Source organism: Abrus precatorius, unplaced genomic scaffold (genome assembly GCF_003935025.1).
Source record: "Abrus precatorius isolate BTA unplaced genomic scaffold, Abrus_2018 Scaffold2, whole genome shotgun sequence".
NCBI classification, from domain to species: domain Eukaryota; kingdom Viridiplantae; phylum Streptophyta; class Magnoliopsida; order Fabales; family Fabaceae; genus Abrus; species Abrus precatorius.
In genome coordinates this window covers 38,914,737-38,932,325 of record NW_020874362.1, presented here as the reverse complement: position 1 = coordinate 38,932,325, position 17,589 = coordinate 38,914,737, and the positions used below count along the sequence as shown (strand labels likewise).

Sequence of the window (17,589 nt, the reverse complement as noted above, 5' to 3'; positions counted from 1 at the left end):
TATAAAAAAGAGTATATTAAATCCTATTTAATGCAATTTTTAGTTTTAAAAAAATTATAAACCAAAACTTATTTTCAGTTTTAAATTTGTTTTTTCTTAAAATGCCAATACTCAAAATTAAACATGTTGAAAATTAAAGATGAGAATAAAAATATAAGATAAAAAATTTGGACAAACTAATTTTTTAAGACAAAAAATTTTAATATTGGTAAGAAAATCAAGTTAAACATTTTTCTGTATATTTATATTTATTTTATCATCATCCAATTAAAATTTTTCATTCAGTTCTTTCACTTAATCTAAATATTTTTTTATGTTTTCTAGATTATTTATTTGTTTTCGTTATTTCTGATGCAAAATATTAATATTATAATTTATTTTTTAAAAATTATTAAATGGTTGAAAAATAGAATATAAAGTAAGAATTTTTTTTATATTTTTATAATTTTTTACCTATAATATGTAGACGAAACAAACTTACATGGAAAAAATGATTAAATATTCTTGAATTATCTATGATATAATATGCTATGTTTTGTGAGCATCAGCTTTTTAGAATGCTTTTTTTTTTTTATTTTGACAAGAAATTAAACTATATTATAAATTTTGGATGTATTTGTTGTTAATATAAAAGTGTTTTAAGAACTTGAAAGCAAGTTTTAAAACACGTTGTTGCCGTTCGAAATCTTAACTGATCCGTACACCATTCAATCCTCAGACTAGACTGCAATTATGTTATTAAAATATAATTTTTGAAATTATTTTAAAACAAAATATTGTAATAAAAAAAATGATAAGAATATTTATTAGGGTGTGTGTGTAGCACAAAAAATAGGAAATTTGAAAGAAAGACAACGTTGAGTAGTTGGGCTTGGGAGAGTGGAGAACCCTAAGCCCAAACCTGAAAATGCAAAGAAAAATGCAAAACAAAGGACGGTGATAGTGGTTCTCTTTCTCAAACTCAAAACACTATATAGGTATGATTTATTCGCAGCTGCTACGCGAGGCGTGAGGCCTTTATTGGAGCCTCCTTATTTTCTTCTTCTTCAAGCCAAAGTTTTTGATACTCGTTTTCCAAATGGCAACGAGAAAGCTCATTCGTGATTTCTTACTCTCCAAGCGATCTTTTCTTCTTCTTCCTCACAACCAGGTTCCTTTTTTCTTTTATTTATCTCCCTCTCTGTTTTTCTTTTATTCTTTTTTGTATTTCAAAATGACATTTATTTATTGCCATGGACGACAGGGCTGGAGTAGGAGTACTAGGTTGTCTTGGGTTTCGGTGGACAGGCGTAGATACAGTGTCTTCAATGAGTTCTCTCAGAAGATTAAAGGCGAAGCTGTTAGGTATTTCACTCTCTCTCTCTAATTGAGTTGCATGTATAATAGCAATAGGATTATGAATGTACGTGATGATGCACAAGTTTCTTAACTAGAATCCACTCGGCTTGTGGATCTTTGTTCTTAGATTAGTTCCGTTTGTTATAAAGAATTCATCAATGCAGATTATGTAAACCTTTTCTTCTGCATAAGGTTTTTTAGTTGCCAGAATGTGCTAGCCTGTGCAGGACTCTAGTCGAGATTTATTCTTATGTAGTGTGTTTGGGTTGGATTATTTTTAGAGATTATTTCAATGTTTACTTATTTTGGAGTTTTATTATGATAAAGTCTAATTGATGCTTGTATACGGGTATTAAAAACAGATTTTAACATAATCTATTAATTTTTATACGCTAAAATTACCTGAAAGGGCAATAAGCACTTATAGCTGATGAATAGTTCCCTAGAGCAACCCTGTTTTCTTTCGCTGCAGTAAAGGGTATTATGGAGAAATGAAAAAAATGAGGATTGCATTCTCTTCAGAAACTATTTCAACCACTTCTTTTTTTTTTCATATTGTAAACAGGTTACAATCTTTGATTATAATCGTTACCAAACAGACGCTTAGTTTTAGCATAATTTACCAAAGCGCAGCAGTTCTTGTCTTTATGATGTTACATACAGTGTTTTTATCATAATCCAGTATTTTAGTTTTTGATAAGCTTAAGCAACTATTCACATATTAGGAAAGGAAAGAAAGATGTTAATTTAGTTTAGATGTTTGATTGAATCTAAAAAGGCAAGAAATGCCATTCTTGTGTTTCAACAAACCCGCCCAAAACTCTCATGTCTTAGAAAAATTGATCATAACTTTTGGTTATTCACCAAATTGAGCTTTTTTGGTGCACTATAGAAGTTATATCTTGAGCACCATAATTTGTGGGTTCAAGCAACATAGTTCAGCAAATTGTAACCTTTAAACATTAGCTGAATTTCACAGGTTCTTCTAGAAAATGTGAACATTAACAGAGCCAAGTTATCAAACTCAAATTTTAACCAATAAATCTCAAGCTTTGAACTCCATGTGTCTTGATTTAAAGAAAAACAGAACCTGGACATTGTATTGCGTCTTGATGTTTCACATAGTACCCAAAGTAGGGCCATATAATTATAATACTTGAATTCTTATTTTGGGCATCATAAATTGCACCAAGATAATAAATGGCATGGACCTACTTTGGATAAAACTTATCAAGATTTCACCAAGATAATGAATCAATTTTCTCTTACAAGATAAAATCAACATATGCATCCCACGTTTTCTAGAAGTTGTCTCATTGAACGTCTCTAAAAGCTTAGCTACATGATTTGATTTTAACTTTTGGGAGAAGTTTGTTTTATTTTTCCTCCTTATTTCTTCTCCTAGAAGTACTTATAGAGAAGCTTATCCAAACTGAGCCATCTTTAGGCTTCAAGCTCCAGAAGCCAAGCAAATGTTATTCCTTGTCTCTGATGTTGCAGAAACCAAGAATTCCAACAGTCTGTCAAGGAGCTGAAGGAAAAAACAGATGAGCTTAAAGGGGTAAAAGAAGAGCTGAAAGGAAGGTAAGCTTTCTACGTGGTGACCATGACAAAAAATTAAAATTTTATGTTACTGGTTAATAGGCTGAGGCATACCATTGTATGTCAAGGCCTGGCTCAACACATCAATGGAGGACCTGAAATGGTTAAATGGAAAATGCAGAACAAAGCAGAAAACTGGGCAGCTGTACAAACAAGTGGATGAAGTGTGGACAGAAGCTGAAGCTGCTGCGAAGAAGGTATAATCAAAGGTCATCTTCAATTTCTACTCTGTATCATTAGTGGATATTAATTATCAGAAAAAAAATCTCACTTCTGATGCTATATAGTCTTGTTGGAAAAAATGCTAAATAAACAACTGAGGTATACATCAAAGGAAAACTAGAGTACAAAGTCATTGGAGAGCATGTGTATTTTGTAGAAAAATCTAAAGTGACCTTGCACTAATCTAGATGCAAATTTAATAGTATAAAAATGTTTTCTTGTCTTGATTGGATATATTAGGGTATTTCTCTTTTAGTTTAGTCTATTTTGCACATGTATAATTTAATCTTATGATAGTTTAATGTTAGTTACGAGTTTCTATTAGTTAGGCTGTTGATAGTAACAGTTGTGCTACCTTGTCTCTATATAAATGAGATCTCTCTGTGCAATTGAATTGGGTATAATAAACAACCATTTTAAATTTCAGTTTCTCTCTCTCTCTTGTTATTATCTTTTCTGCCATGGAACCCTATCAGGGTAAAGAGCTGTGTGCCATTGATTGCTATTTAGGTTTAAGGTTTTGGGTTTAGCTGTGTGCCATTCTTCCCTTATTTGTTTGTGCAGCTAAACGGAATCATTATTAAACTTCTGGATGGGAACTTGGGATCTATACATCTATTTTGAATAAGCTGACATGTTTCCTGGAATTTAATTAGTGAATATACATTTTTCAGGTTTCTTACAATGTAAAAGAGAAGATTTCAGCTGCAACTGAGGAGGTCAGTTCATGATTTACAAATCTGCTAGTGAATGTGATTGACAATTGATAGGTTATTGATGTTGCTCATGTTAAATTAGGTGAAGGAAACTTTTGGAATAGGAAAGCAGGATTCTTCAGGTTCAACTGATTCTTCAACAAAACAAGATGCTGATACGAATGGAGGAAATCAGAAAACTCGTGAGGAAGAGCAAAGCCAGCAACCTGGGTCTAGTAATGATGCGGATTCATTGTTTGGAAAATTTAAATCAACTATTTCATCTCCAAATGTTTCTGCAGCCTTCCAAAAATTAAAGGATGCAAAGTTAGTTGACATAACCAAAAAAGGATATGACATGGTAAAAGAGGAGTTAAGTAGTACCCCGACTAAGAGAAAGCGTGCTTCTTTCACATCAAGCAGTGAAACAAGTACAAGAACAGAACTTGTTGTTATGCCATCTAAACAATCTTGGTGGAGTAAGAAGTTTGATGATTTCAGAGAAAAGGTAACTTAATTGTAGTTATTTTGTAATTGAAAGTCTAGAAAACCTCCCCATTGAGTTATCTTCTCTGCATTTTCATATAGGTGAAAGGCCATCCCGTATCCAAGCGATTCCTTAAGTATAGTGACCCTGTGAAGACAAAGGGACAGGAGGTATGTTCTACTACTGAGGTTCTCTAATTATGCATGTGCAACATGCCTCACTTGCATTCATAAATATTAGTGGCCTATCATCTGTCATAATTCATGATTGTTTTGTTGTTAGAGAAAATATGTTGCCCATTTAACTTCTGAATCATCTTTTGGTTGCTTGGTATTTTACATATCTATTGAAATTGACAGATAGTAGAGGACTTGCGGGAAAGATATGAAACCAGTGACAACCCCATTATTCATAAAATACAGGAGTATATCTTTGAGTTTCTCTTTACACTCATTCTTGTTCTTAAAATTTAGAATTACTCAATTACCAACTGTAATGCATGCTGCAATATTTATCTTGGTTATAGTCTAAATAGTGGTATTATATGATGCAAGTTTAAGAGCTAATTTACCACACATTTTTTACAGCATTAATGATAGTATGTTTCAAGAGACAGATGCTGCAATTTCTTACAAGGAAATACGTCAACGGGATCCGTAGGCTCTCATGCCTTTTGTTTTTATCGCACTCTTAACATTTTGTTATTATTTTAATTGCTAACATCTTTTTTCTTTTTCTTTTTTTTTTCTTAAATGAGTCAGTTATTTTTCATTACCCGAGTTTGTAGGGGAAGTACAGGAGGCAATAAAACCTGTGCTTAATGCTTACATCAAGGTTTGTCCTAAGTTTAAACAGGAATGATGAAAATGTGTTCTCTTTTATGTGCAATAATATTGTCATTTCTTTGAATTAGGCACATGTCTATGGGCAATACTTAGGTATAATGCTTCACCTATTAACATGAAATGGCGTTTTGAGCATTTGGATCTCGTAGATTTGAAGAGTGCAGTTGCAATCATTAGTTGAAACAGTAAAAGTTGGCTAATGAAGTGGAAGTTGAATTATGATGAGTTGTTAAACATTGTTATTTTTATAGCTTGTTGAATACAAAATTTGATAGCAATGGATAAAGCACTATGTCCAAGTTTTGCTCCAAATATATTGTTGACTGGTTTGGTGCTTATGTTATTTATGAATTGCTTTTTAATTATATACAGGGAGATGTTGAAACACTAAAGAAGTATTGTAGCCCTGAGCTGATTGAACGTTGTAAGGCAGAGCATAATGCTTACCAAAGTCATGGTATATTCTTTGATAATAAGGTGAAATAACTTTTTGAATCTTTTTAATGCTTTCCGTTATGTTTTTTGTTTTGAATTTGAAATTGATATAGCACCATTTCACATATTGAACATGTTGAAGTGTTTGATGTTATTTACCGCTCCCCCTCCCCCCCCCCCCCCCCTTTTTTACACACACAGAAAAGTGTTTTCATCTTAACTAAACTTGTTGAGTTCTTGCAGTAGATTTGATGTAGTTATGTGAAGAAATAAAGTTCATAAAGTGATATAAGTCAAATTTCCTTGATAGTTGAACCAAGACTTGATCTTGATCAACTTGGTAAACATAACACTGATAACATGGGTTCCATGTACAGAAGATATAATATAATTAGTTAATAGCTGTAGCTAAACATAGAGTGGGGATGTAGTTATTTTCTATAATTAGTTAACCAAATTCAATTGTATCATATGATCCATGTAGCTGACCTCATCCAATGAGATAATACTTGGTTGTTGCAATCCATCCAAATGGCTCATAACCATCAAAATTGGGTAATCCTGCCTGCACCCAATGCCCCTTATCCTCATTGTTTGTTTATAATTTGTCTTCTTGTTCTACCCTCTCATTTACTTTCAACTGCAGAGACTCCTTGCCCTACTCAAAATCCATTCCCTCCACCCATTGAAACATGAATTACTTAATCCTGACCAATGCAGCCCCATTACTTTTGAATGTCCAACATTTTGGAGTTCATCGATTCCAACCTCATTTCTGAAGTTCCAACCCTTGATTCCATACCTATGTCTAATCAGAATAGTAGGTAGAACCAATTTGTTAGGAACCTAAATTAAAAAATAGAGAAAATGGAAGAAAGATTGTATTTCTTGATTGATTGCAAATAACAGAACAAGAGAGGGAGAGTTACTTGCTCTTTGTTCTACATTAAAAAGTTTATAAAAATATTCCTCTCATTGGTCTTTGATATCTTGGTTTGAAACTAAAACTTTTCCCTCTTCATCCTTAATGCATCTAATTTGGTTCAAATCTTTAAATTTTCTTTTTTTTTTAATTTTTGGCAAGTTCATAAATCCTCCTTTCCCCATACTTTCTTCCAAGATCTTGATAGCACCCTTCAAAAGTCTAAGAACAATGGTACTTAAATCGAGATGCAAATTGTGAATTAGAAGATCTATTTTATGAATCGTGAATCGAATCGTATTGTGAATCATAATATTTATGACCGAAGAAATAGAGGTAGAAAAGAGAACTCAGTACCCCTCCCCTGACACTGATGCAGAGGAAGCAGCAATACAACTGAACCAGGTCATGTGCCGTGCTCAAGAATCCCGATTCAGCACTAATCCGTGCGATTCAGGCGATTCAAGCTGCGATTTGTATCTTTCAGTTTCAGAACTGCATCGAATCGCATATACCAAATCACGAATTGTGCAATACTAACTACCATGCTTAGAACATGTTTCACTCATTGCTTTTCACAACTTTTCTTGCCTTCTGATACCTTATGCAATTTTCAACGTTATTACATGTATGCAAAGTTTTAAAACACATCATCTTCTCTCTAATATTTTCTTGCACACTTTCATTCCACCACCAATTTCAAAGTGTTCATAATCTTAAAATCATAAGATATTAAGAAATCAAGGATAGATCGTCTTTTCTCATTTAACTCTCCAAAACCACCATGTGCTGTTGCAAATTGTCTTGCTTCACAGCCATGTCCATTAAAGTCCCCACTTAACTTTGCTTTCGAATGGATTTTCAAGCCAACTTGTGGGAGTTAATTGTGCAAATGAAATATAAATGGCAGATTTTAGAAGGCTGGATTATAGTTGTAGTCATAAATGATGCAATTGTTTTTTTTTCTTAATTTATCTTAATTAAGCCAGTATGACAACCTCTTGTGACTCTTGCACAATTATTTCTACGGCAAAGCTTGATTATGGTGCTTGTACATATTAGGATGCATAATTTTGTTAAATATTTAACTCTCCATGTAGATTCTCCATGTATCCGAGGTGGATGTAAGAGAGACCAAGATGATGGGTTCATCTCCAGTAATTATTGTAATGGTATGGAAGTTATTACTTCTTGTAGTTCATTGCTAATTTACAAAATTTATTTTTCTGCAGTTTGAAATGAAAACTTACCCAAATGGTTTTGTTCAATGAATATTCAGTTTCAAACACAGCAAATCTATTGTGTACGTGATAGGAATGGGTCAATTACTGAAGGAGGCAAGGTGAATGCTGTTTCTTAGCGGTTTACATATTTCAATAGCTACAATGTGCAAATTCATTTAGTTTTCATAAAGTGAATGCACCTTGCTTATCTGATTCTAATTATTTGTACAACTAAAATTAGGTTATAATGTTGTTTGTTTTTTTCTGCCAGGATACAATCCACATTGTAGTCTATTTTTGGGCTTTACAACAAATGGATCAAGAAGATCGTGGAGAAGAGGGTATTTACCTAATGTGGAGACTCAGAGAGATGCAACAGCAAGGCTGCCAAGCCCTCATCTAGTGTTTCACACGATTGCCTTTTCAGGGATTTGTATAATTGACCCTTAATATTCTATATACTATATTTACGGATTTAATCTCCTGGGGCCGAGTTTTTATTCCGGTGATACATTATTTATTTTAATACTAATTAGAAAAATAATGTGTACTTTTGAGTTCATTGATGTATGTTAGATGTGGTAGGCGACATTTTTACTCTGCTCTCAAGCCAGAAGTGGCAAATTGTTAATATAGGGAGGACGAGTTGTTTGTTCATAATAAATACTATCGTCCGTTTTCCCCCCATTAAGTCTTTAAGTGCGGTGGACAATTTTTTTCTTTGCTCAACAAAAGCTTTGTGCCCTTCTCAAATCTTTCCTAAGGTATATAGTACGGTGCAAGTTTAGAAACTAGTTTTAAACAAAATAATTGTTTATTTTAATTGTTTTTATAAAGCTTATAAAAATAATCTTTTCAAAATAATATACACCTAATTCCTGCAGATTGATGTGTCTGCAATTGAACTAGACACTGAACGATTGATGATTAAATATTCTTTTTTAATCACTTAAACAGTTCTTAATTTTTTTTTAAAAACAACTTTTCAAACCAAAACTAAGATGCATTCAAACATGTCCTCAAAACTTGAGAATAACGTGATAGAGTAATTAGGGGATTGAGCTATTCTAAAACAAGGTGTGTAAAGTGAGAATTTATTTGCTGTTGATATAAAAGAACTATGATTGAAGGCTCTCTCACTTTACATGTTGACTCACTTGACTTCCAGAAAACCCAAATACCTACCTAGGTATTCTTTAAAACTGTTCTGTTCTTTACGGAAAGAAAAAACTAGTTTGCTGAGACATTTAATGAGAAAATATTCTTGAAGTTCATTTTTCTAGCAAAATTTGTTTTATCCTATTTGTATTTCACTTTACAAACAAAACTTTGCAATTGTACCCTTATTTCAAGTCAATCATGGGATAAGTCCGGAGTTCATTTTTCTAAAATTTAATTGATCGACTCCAATGGACCCGGTATAATTCGATTTCCTATTCATGTAATTTGTCTGTGACTTCAATTTTGCCACAAATTGTTTGATAGAATGTCAAAATCAAAAGCTTATTAATCTGTATGCCCGTAAATTTTGTCTACGTTGTCTTTTATTGTTTAGTTGAATTTCATGTGAATATACATAATTTTTTGCATTCTAGAGTTTGTATCCTTTTAATTCAACATCTTGCTATGATTTGCATAGTCCTAAAGAAAAAGAGGATTTGCTTCAAAATAGGTGTGTTGAAAGTGTAAAATATATTGCATGGGATATTAACGAGTACAAATTGGGTAACGTGTTTAAATGTAAAATATATAATGTATAAGAAACCCTGGCACGGAATGGACTCGATGGCCTGTATCTTTTATAAGTTAATCTCAACATTATAAACAATGACAAGTCTTTGTTAATTAAGTACAATTTGTATCATGACAAACATATGAACAAATGACTTATCACTCACCAACGAGATTTTGTGACTATGACCTCGTTATCTACTATTTTATCAAACATTCCTTACCTTCGTCTTTCCTTCGGAGTGTGGATGGAGGGCCTTCTTTGGACTTGAAGGAACACTAGAGAATTTATGAACCAGAATTTTGAAGCATGGTAAAAGTACTATATATAGAGCTCCCAAAATAAAAGGTGATGCAACCAGCCACCCTATTAACTGCAAAAGTTTGATAAATTAGTAATTTTCAAAAGGGATCATCAGACAAAATGAATCAAGAATAAAAGCATTTGTGTGAACTAGAAAAATGACGTAATTCAAGCAAGCTAGTGAAACAAAATACGACATAATTTTAGAAATTATTAAGCATAAATTTGAGACATCGGTACAATTTTGATAGCCATGAAACCAAAAGCAGCAAGATTTTATGCATTCCTTAAGTGACAACACCTCAATCCTATACATCATACTTGATTAATAATGTTATTATAAACCCAAACAACCATCTACCAGAGGTAAAGTAGATCCATTAGGTTCTGTAATATAGATGAGCTTTGATTTCAGAATGAAACTGTTCGATGGTGTTACGAACATCTTAACATTGTATTTCATTGTAAACGATTATCATTATATTTCCAAGCTACCAAAGGATTCTGCTAACATGTAACCACACCATTTATTCTCACCTTGATTAATCCCTAAATTGTCAATGATAAGTGGCCAATATAGGTCAATAGTTTGTAGTCATTGAAAATTACTAACATTGTTCTTGCCAACTAATTCGTAACATTTAAAACACAAAATAATACTTGTATAAGCATATAATGAAATGCCCAATCCTACAAAAGGAAACTACACTTCTCATCAGAAAAACCCACGCAATAAAACCACCAGGAAGTAAAATTTAATTTATCTAATATAACATCTTTATAATCCTAACCCTACACAATTATAATTCATAAGATTTTCAGACTATTACAACCAGCCTGAGATCAAAGTAAACCAAAATAGATGATAATGATTTCAAAGTTGTGCCTTTTGTTGCCTGCATCGCAACTTCAGTATGCCTACAAATTTTCAGTATGAAAAGTGAATTATAATATTGTTTACTAAGAAAATCCAAAATGACCAACCATAGCACATCTTGATTCCACTTGAACACCCATTGACAATGAAACAAAAACCTAGCTAACTCCTTTCTCAGTGTGCCCAGAGTCCCAAACTCTCCACCACCTATCCTGTGTTTCCTCAACTCCTCTGTCATCCGAAGAATTCAAGAAAGCAACAAACAAACAAACCAATGTACTTGGTGTATATATCTTATGTACATCGAAGTACAAAAGACTGAAGGTACAATAAATTAGATGCAAAAATGAAAAGCATAACATATAATTAGTTTACAAAATTCAGGATCAAGTTCCAAATTAGATGAGGATATACTCTGTCTCTTGTGTTAGAGAAAAATATACAACTAAAAAGATGTGTATCATGAGTCAATCTAGCAGAGTCATTGTTGAGGCAATTTACTAAAATTTCGAATTAAAAAATAAGAAAGTCACTGCTATCTGATTAACTACTTATAATAAAGAAGTTGTGAAATAGGTTAATGTACCGTTTTAATGCCATCCTCCAATCTAAGAAAAGTAGAGAAAAAGCTAGTGGCCAAACTTCAACTAATGAAAAATGGAAATTTTGCAAAAAGAAGAAATGGATGTATTGATTTAGTTTTTACATATGTATCTATATAAACAGAACTATCAATTGATAATCGGACAAATACACAAATCTATTATGTTATGGTGAAACCTACCGCATGGGCAACACTTAATATGACTTCACGTGAAGCTTGACCAATAAGAACTTTCTTTATAGCATCAGATGTTAAAGGGAAATGAGATCCACCAGAAATAACTTCCCCAAAGCGTAAAAATGGTACAACAAGACTGAAATACCGAATAAATCTTAAATTAGCAATATCAATGTAACTCATGAGAATAAATCAATACAGAAATACATATATATAACAATTGATCATGAAACAAAACATCACTGATTTGGGAATAAAAGAAAGAACCTACATGTCCAGCACATGATGATGTGGGGGCAGGAAAAGACATATGAGCATAATTTAATAAGTCTGTGTTGTTCCATTGTTTTTAAGGGTTTCCAATGCATTTATTTCTTCACAATACAATTTTAATACAAAATATATTTCTTATTAAGAACCCTTTCTCTGAAAGTCAACATTTTTCCATATAAAATATGTTTTACACCATGTATATAGTGCTATCTTCCTTAACTCTCAAGTCCTAGGATGCAAAATTAGCTATGTGGCATTTCAAAAGGTAAGCGTCGTTACATGAATCAAATGATGCCATTGGCCTCTATCAAAAACAATTTTCAATAGAACATGAGAACATGAGAACATGATGTTTTTAGTAGGTTTATCATTGAGTTTTCTTAGGTTTGCCTAATTGAACTATTTACCATTAGATTGACTTATCATTAGAGCCTTTATACCTCATAGGGAACATATAGATTTGAAAATATATGTTTTCCATGAAATATTCAAGAGAAAAAAACCCTTCTGACAAAATTTATACTCACTAAGTTGTTTGCAATATATTTGCTTAAAATATCTTGATTGTAACATGATCAACAAAATACAAGAGCAATAATTTACATATAAAGATGAAAAATGGACATGAAAAGATAGCAATGAATGCATATTACCTCAACTCTATTGGAGTAGCAATAAAGTTTGCAAGCATCACAGTTGGAGCATGGCAAAATGATCCAAGCAATGCAATGGCCATCCCGCATAGGAATACCGTGACCCCTATTTGAAAAACATTAGCTTGTAGCCAATTATAGAAGAATTGCAACATTTCATGTTATTGTACTTTCTATGACATCTACTTAACAGCATATTGAATCAGTTTAATTTAATTTAATATGTAGCTGCTTCTCAATCTTGAAATCAGATATGGTTTTGAGATTTAGTCAAATCTGCATTTTCCATGAGCTGCATCCCAAGGGTTAACGGAAGTGCATATTTAGAAATTATAACTTTATAAATTGATTATACTAAAAGATGAACAATTAAGATTTTAGTTGGAAAACATTTTAAAATATTCTGACAGAAAATCAGTAGTAGCCTAGTAGGTAATTTTCATTTTAGGAAAAAGACTAACCTGCTAAACCCAACCAAATTAATGACAATGGTAGTTGATTCTCAAATTATCAACATACAAAATGCCTCCTTTACCAAGTGCACTGATCATTTCAAATAACTAAAGTAAAATTAACCATTATTTTATATTACGTTAACCAATATAATGTCCAATCTCTTTTCGATGATGCTGCAAACAAAAGCTCGTATGTAGTAACAGCAAGACACAACTTTGTGTTGTCTTTGTTGCATAGTTATCAATAGCGGCCATAGCGGCCGCTATTGCGGCGTAGCAGAGCGGAGCAGCGCAGTTCTGCTATGGCAACCCTGTAGCGTCGCGGTTCAATGTCGCGGCTGTCGCGCCGCGAATAACGGCCGGAAATCGTGGCTATAGCGGCCGCTATTCTGTTCTGTTTAAAAATTCTGAATATGCCTTTTGTTTTTTTAATATTGGGGGCTTTTAAGGGGGAGCAATATTGGGATTTCAGCCCCCTTTTATTTTCTGAATCTTCTCCCTCCCTCTCGCAGACCGTAACCCCTCAACTCACCATTCAACTTCTCCTCAGCTCTCCTCTCATTTCTCCTTTCATTTCTTCTCTTTTCTCTCTGTTTTTTCTATTTCTTTCTCTGTTTTGATTCCCCTACTTTGTTCTGTTTCAAATTTCAAAGCTTCAAGTAAAAGCAATGGCTGCTCCTGCACCCTTTGCTTTTTGTTATTTATTTCCTTCTCTAATTTGAGTTTTCTTTTTTTGTTTTGTTCCAAATTTGTATATTAATTTTATATTTTTCAGCATGTATGTGTGTGCATTAAAACTTCAGAATAGTGGTCATCTCGCTACTGATATCTCCGCTATAGCGTTTTTGAGGTTAGTCGCTCCGCGTCGCTATCTGGGATTGACTACTATGCTTTGTTGTCAACATCAATGGTCATTAACATGTTATATTTGGTCAAATTATATTAACAATTTATTGATTTCTTCTCAGTTTGATTAATACACTGGGATATTATATATTGGTTGGCATGATATATACAAATAATTATTTTATTTTGATTAATCAGAATCACTAATGCACTTGTTAAGGAAAGGTATTTATGAACCAAATGGCTCTTCATGATGAATATCTAGTCTCCACCTGTCAATTGAAATTATGCTGACTTCCAGTCCCAAGAATCAAATATTCCATGTTGCTGACCAAGTTGGCTATTTCCCCTTTTATTTGTCACTAATTCAAATGTTGATGTAGAATGAAGTTTCTCCTTAGTTAGTTCTATAGCTAAATATTGAATGCCATCTCCTCTCTGATGCCTACTGGATTAGAAAATAACTACCTAATCACATGTCAGAAGTCATTTTTCTTGTTTACAGTATATAATTGATGCTTTATGTAAATAACACTTGACATTTGTCTTAAAAAAAGAATATTTTAAAATTCAGAACTGTTCACAATTTCTTCAACACTTCATTCCACTCAAATACATGTATGGGAAAATGAATATATGCCTATTTTAGTCCTTAAAATTATAAATGTCGACCAATTTAGTCCTTAACTTCATAAAAATTTCTCTTTAGTCCTTAATGTTTTAAAAATCACTCATATAAGTTATTTTTTTCTTCATGTTTTGTTGTTGTTTTATATCAAAAAGGACTAAAATGAATGTCATTTTATAATGTCAAGCATTAAAATGAGATTTTTGGAAAATTAGGGACTAAAATGATTGACAATTACAATTTGAGGGACTAAATGGGTATTTTACAGGGAAAAGTGGTCTACCCTCTTTACTAGTATATCGCATATTAAATCAATTGAAATTTGTAAAGTGACAAACCAAGAATGTTGGACAACCAACAGTATCTTCATTAATTACAAACCTACAAGTAATAAGATCCCAGTTCTAATAGTAAAATTCCAAGTTCACAACTCTCAACATGATGAAGACTGTTCACTAAAATAAATAAATCCCCGTTTTCATTGAGTAAAAGTTTATTTCAACATAAATACTTCAAGGTGGGTTAACTACAACATACCACATATGGGAAATACTCCCAGTGTAATACCAAGAGCAGCAGAGAAAGCCAACTGCTTTGGCTCAGCTCCTCTGAAAAAAAGCACCAAAATTATCTAACTACAGCAGTCTTCAGAAGCCTAATTGTCATCACAAATAATAAATAGATAAATATTTTCCAAATGAAAAACTTGACAATTTCGGTTCCCTAAAAATATTTGATATTTCATTCTTCAACATAAAATACATATTCACATGGCTTTACAAAAGATAAAGAAAAAGAATAAAATTACAGATAAACAAGCTTGTCTTAACACAACCAAACATCAATAGATCAGTCATAAAATTTAAAAAAAAAAACATGTGCAGGAAATTAAAGTTCAAGTCCTAATTTGTTCTAATCAGGGAATAATTGAAGTGAAGAAAAAAATTTAACATTTTACAAAATTCAGACATTTGAAACGTATTAGAATCCAGAAACATATCATATAATCATATATAACCATTGGATTGGAAAATCAAATTAGAAAAAAAAAAAGAAACCGCACATGAATCGCATAACGGCCAGCAATAACGGCCAGCAATGATTGACAACAAATGAATAATATATCAGAGGTGAAAAAGGTTAAATTGAAGAGTACCTGCGAACAATGGAGAGGAGGGGATCAGTGATCTTCTTTTGGAGCCAATTGGTTATTCTGATTTTCCCAGTGGCCATCTTCGTACAGAGTTTCCAATTTTGATTTCGAAATGATATCAAATCTTCCCAAACAAGAGAATCAGGGTTACTCTCTTGCCACAAGAAACCCTAGCTCATCCAATCCAAGTAAAATAAAAAAAATTAATTGTAAATCTTTTGTAGGATTTTGATTATTGCAATTGCAAGTGTGAATGAATTGCAAAGAAAAACGTCTCAGATATCTATTCTATCTCGAGAAAAAAAGAGGTTTAGGCTTATACCCCTCCACGTGCAACCCATCTGGACGCATGGATTCCATTTATTATTTGGATAAGAGGTAAAAATTTGGCTTTTTTATTTAAATAATATTTTTTAAAAAACAAATTATCAAATCACATGAGTTTCACCATAATTATTGGTAAATATTTTATTTTTAAATTTTAAAAAATAAATTTTGTCAAAAAAATATAAAACTTGTAAAATTATTGGCGAAACTTCATCTGGCGCAGGGAAATAACAGATGAAGTTTCAACAAGAAATCAATACAGCTTGAAGCATTACATTTACCTTAATTTGTCTTCTAATTGATATAAAAGACTGCCCTCTTCAAACTCAGACATTGGAAGATAAAAGAAAGCTATCTCATTCATCTACCTTTGTATTTCCTTAGACCCTTACGCTAGAAGCTCCACTCTACAACATTAATTTTTTTTTTTAAACAGTTTCGCCATTCATCTTGCGAAACTTTTTTTATTTTTTAAATAAATATTTTTTTAATTATAAAATTATAATAGTTTGACACATGTAAAAATTTTATAAGTTTCATATTTTTTGTGACAAAACTTATTTTAAAATATTAAAAAATTATGAATTTTTTATTTTTAGTGGCGAAATTTATTTTTTAAAATTTAAAAATAAAAGTTTCACCAATAATTATGGTAAAACTCACTACACGTGACTAAAATTACTTCAGACTGAAAAATAATTTTAAAAACGTTATAATTTGATAATTTATTTTTAAAAAAATATTATTTAAATAAAAAAGCCTAAAAATTTTCTGTTTAAAATAAAAAAGTATTTAAATAAACTTTTCATCCATTCATAATACTCATTTTTATAAGTTGAAATCACTTTTTATACACAAAATCGTTGCTAATTAAATTTATGTCCTTTTGTAAACTTGATAACGAAGTAACTTATCCCAGAAGTTGACCATCTCGCTGTAAAAAGAAAGCCAACGTAGCTGATAGTTAGTTGAATTTCTTATTTAGCATTTACGAAAAGAGGTTCAACTTTTATAAAATAAATATCATTTAATTGTTAACTTATTTTATATTCTTTTTGTGATATATATTAAATTTTACATAATTTATAATATACTATTTAAAATATAATATTTATTAAAATAAAATAATACAATGAAATCCTTATTAATTTTATATTTGTACAAATTTTATAAAATTAATCTATTTGGTAATAACTTTTAAATTTGTTAAATTTGTCAATCTCATATCTTATTAAGTTATGTACAAAAATTTGTTAAATTTGTTAACTTTTAATTACATCATTTTAGTTTTTAATTACTTCAAATTAGTTGTATTTATTAAGGAGAATTTGATTAAATTTGAAAGATAAAAAATATTTTTATTTTAACTTTTTAACATAACTTATATCTATTGTTTTGATAATATTTTGAGTTAAAGGTCTAATTATGAGGTAATTCATGTTTTATTGAAAAACTTTTTTCTTAGATTTTAATTTGATAGATAATTTTGTAGAAAAAAATTACAATTTTATTGGGTCTAATTTAGTCTATTAAAAATTTATTATGATTTGAATTTGCATTAATTAAAGTAGACTAAATTAAGGATTTCGAATTTCAATTTTTAGTATTAGTTTTTGTAGACATGGAAGACTAAACACTTGAGGATTAATTTCTCAATGTTTAATAATTAAAATTTAATGTTTTGTTCTTAATCAAATTTAAATATATTTCATTTCTTATTCTCAATTATGTTATTAATTTTTGTAATGTACATAATTTATGATATTTGAATTTCATTATTTCTTTTAAAACA

The 17,589-nt window shown here is 31.2% G+C and overlaps 2 protein-coding genes across 2 annotated transcripts; one reads left to right on the top strand and one right to left on the bottom strand.

The window, feature by feature from the left end:
- Nucleotides 1–1,003: 1,003 nt before the first annotated feature.
- LOC113857726 (mitochondrial import inner membrane translocase subunit TIM44-2) lies at nt 1,004–8,453 on the top strand. The gene is made up of 14 exons (XM_027489884.1): nt 1,004–1,150; nt 1,244–1,344; nt 2,839–2,922; nt 3,062–3,137; nt 3,837–3,881; nt 3,961–4,365; nt 4,446–4,514; nt 4,704–4,768; nt 4,932–5,000; nt 5,106–5,178; nt 5,562–5,666; nt 7,647–7,718; nt 7,826–7,888; nt 8,041–8,453. Exons 1-14 carry the CDS (start codon nt 1,079–1,081, stop codon nt 8,170–8,172), a joined length of 1,431 nt encoding a protein of 476 aa, XP_027345685.1. The 5' UTR covers nt 1,004–1,078; the 3' UTR covers nt 8,173–8,453.
- A 988-nt stretch (nt 8,454–9,441) lies between these two features.
- LOC113857870 lies at nt 9,442–15,804 on the bottom strand. Its single transcript, XM_027490117.1, has 5 exons — nt 15,474–15,804; nt 14,855–14,925; nt 12,389–12,494; nt 11,466–11,598; nt 9,442–9,874 (listed from the first exon to the last, which is right to left on the bottom strand). The coding sequence occupies exons 1-5, from the start codon at nt 15,548–15,550 to the stop codon at nt 9,710–9,712; spliced, it is 552 nt and encodes a 183-aa protein (XP_027345918.1). The 5' UTR covers nt 15,551–15,804; the 3' UTR covers nt 9,442–9,709.
- Nucleotides 15,805–17,589: the final 1,785 nt, after the last annotated feature.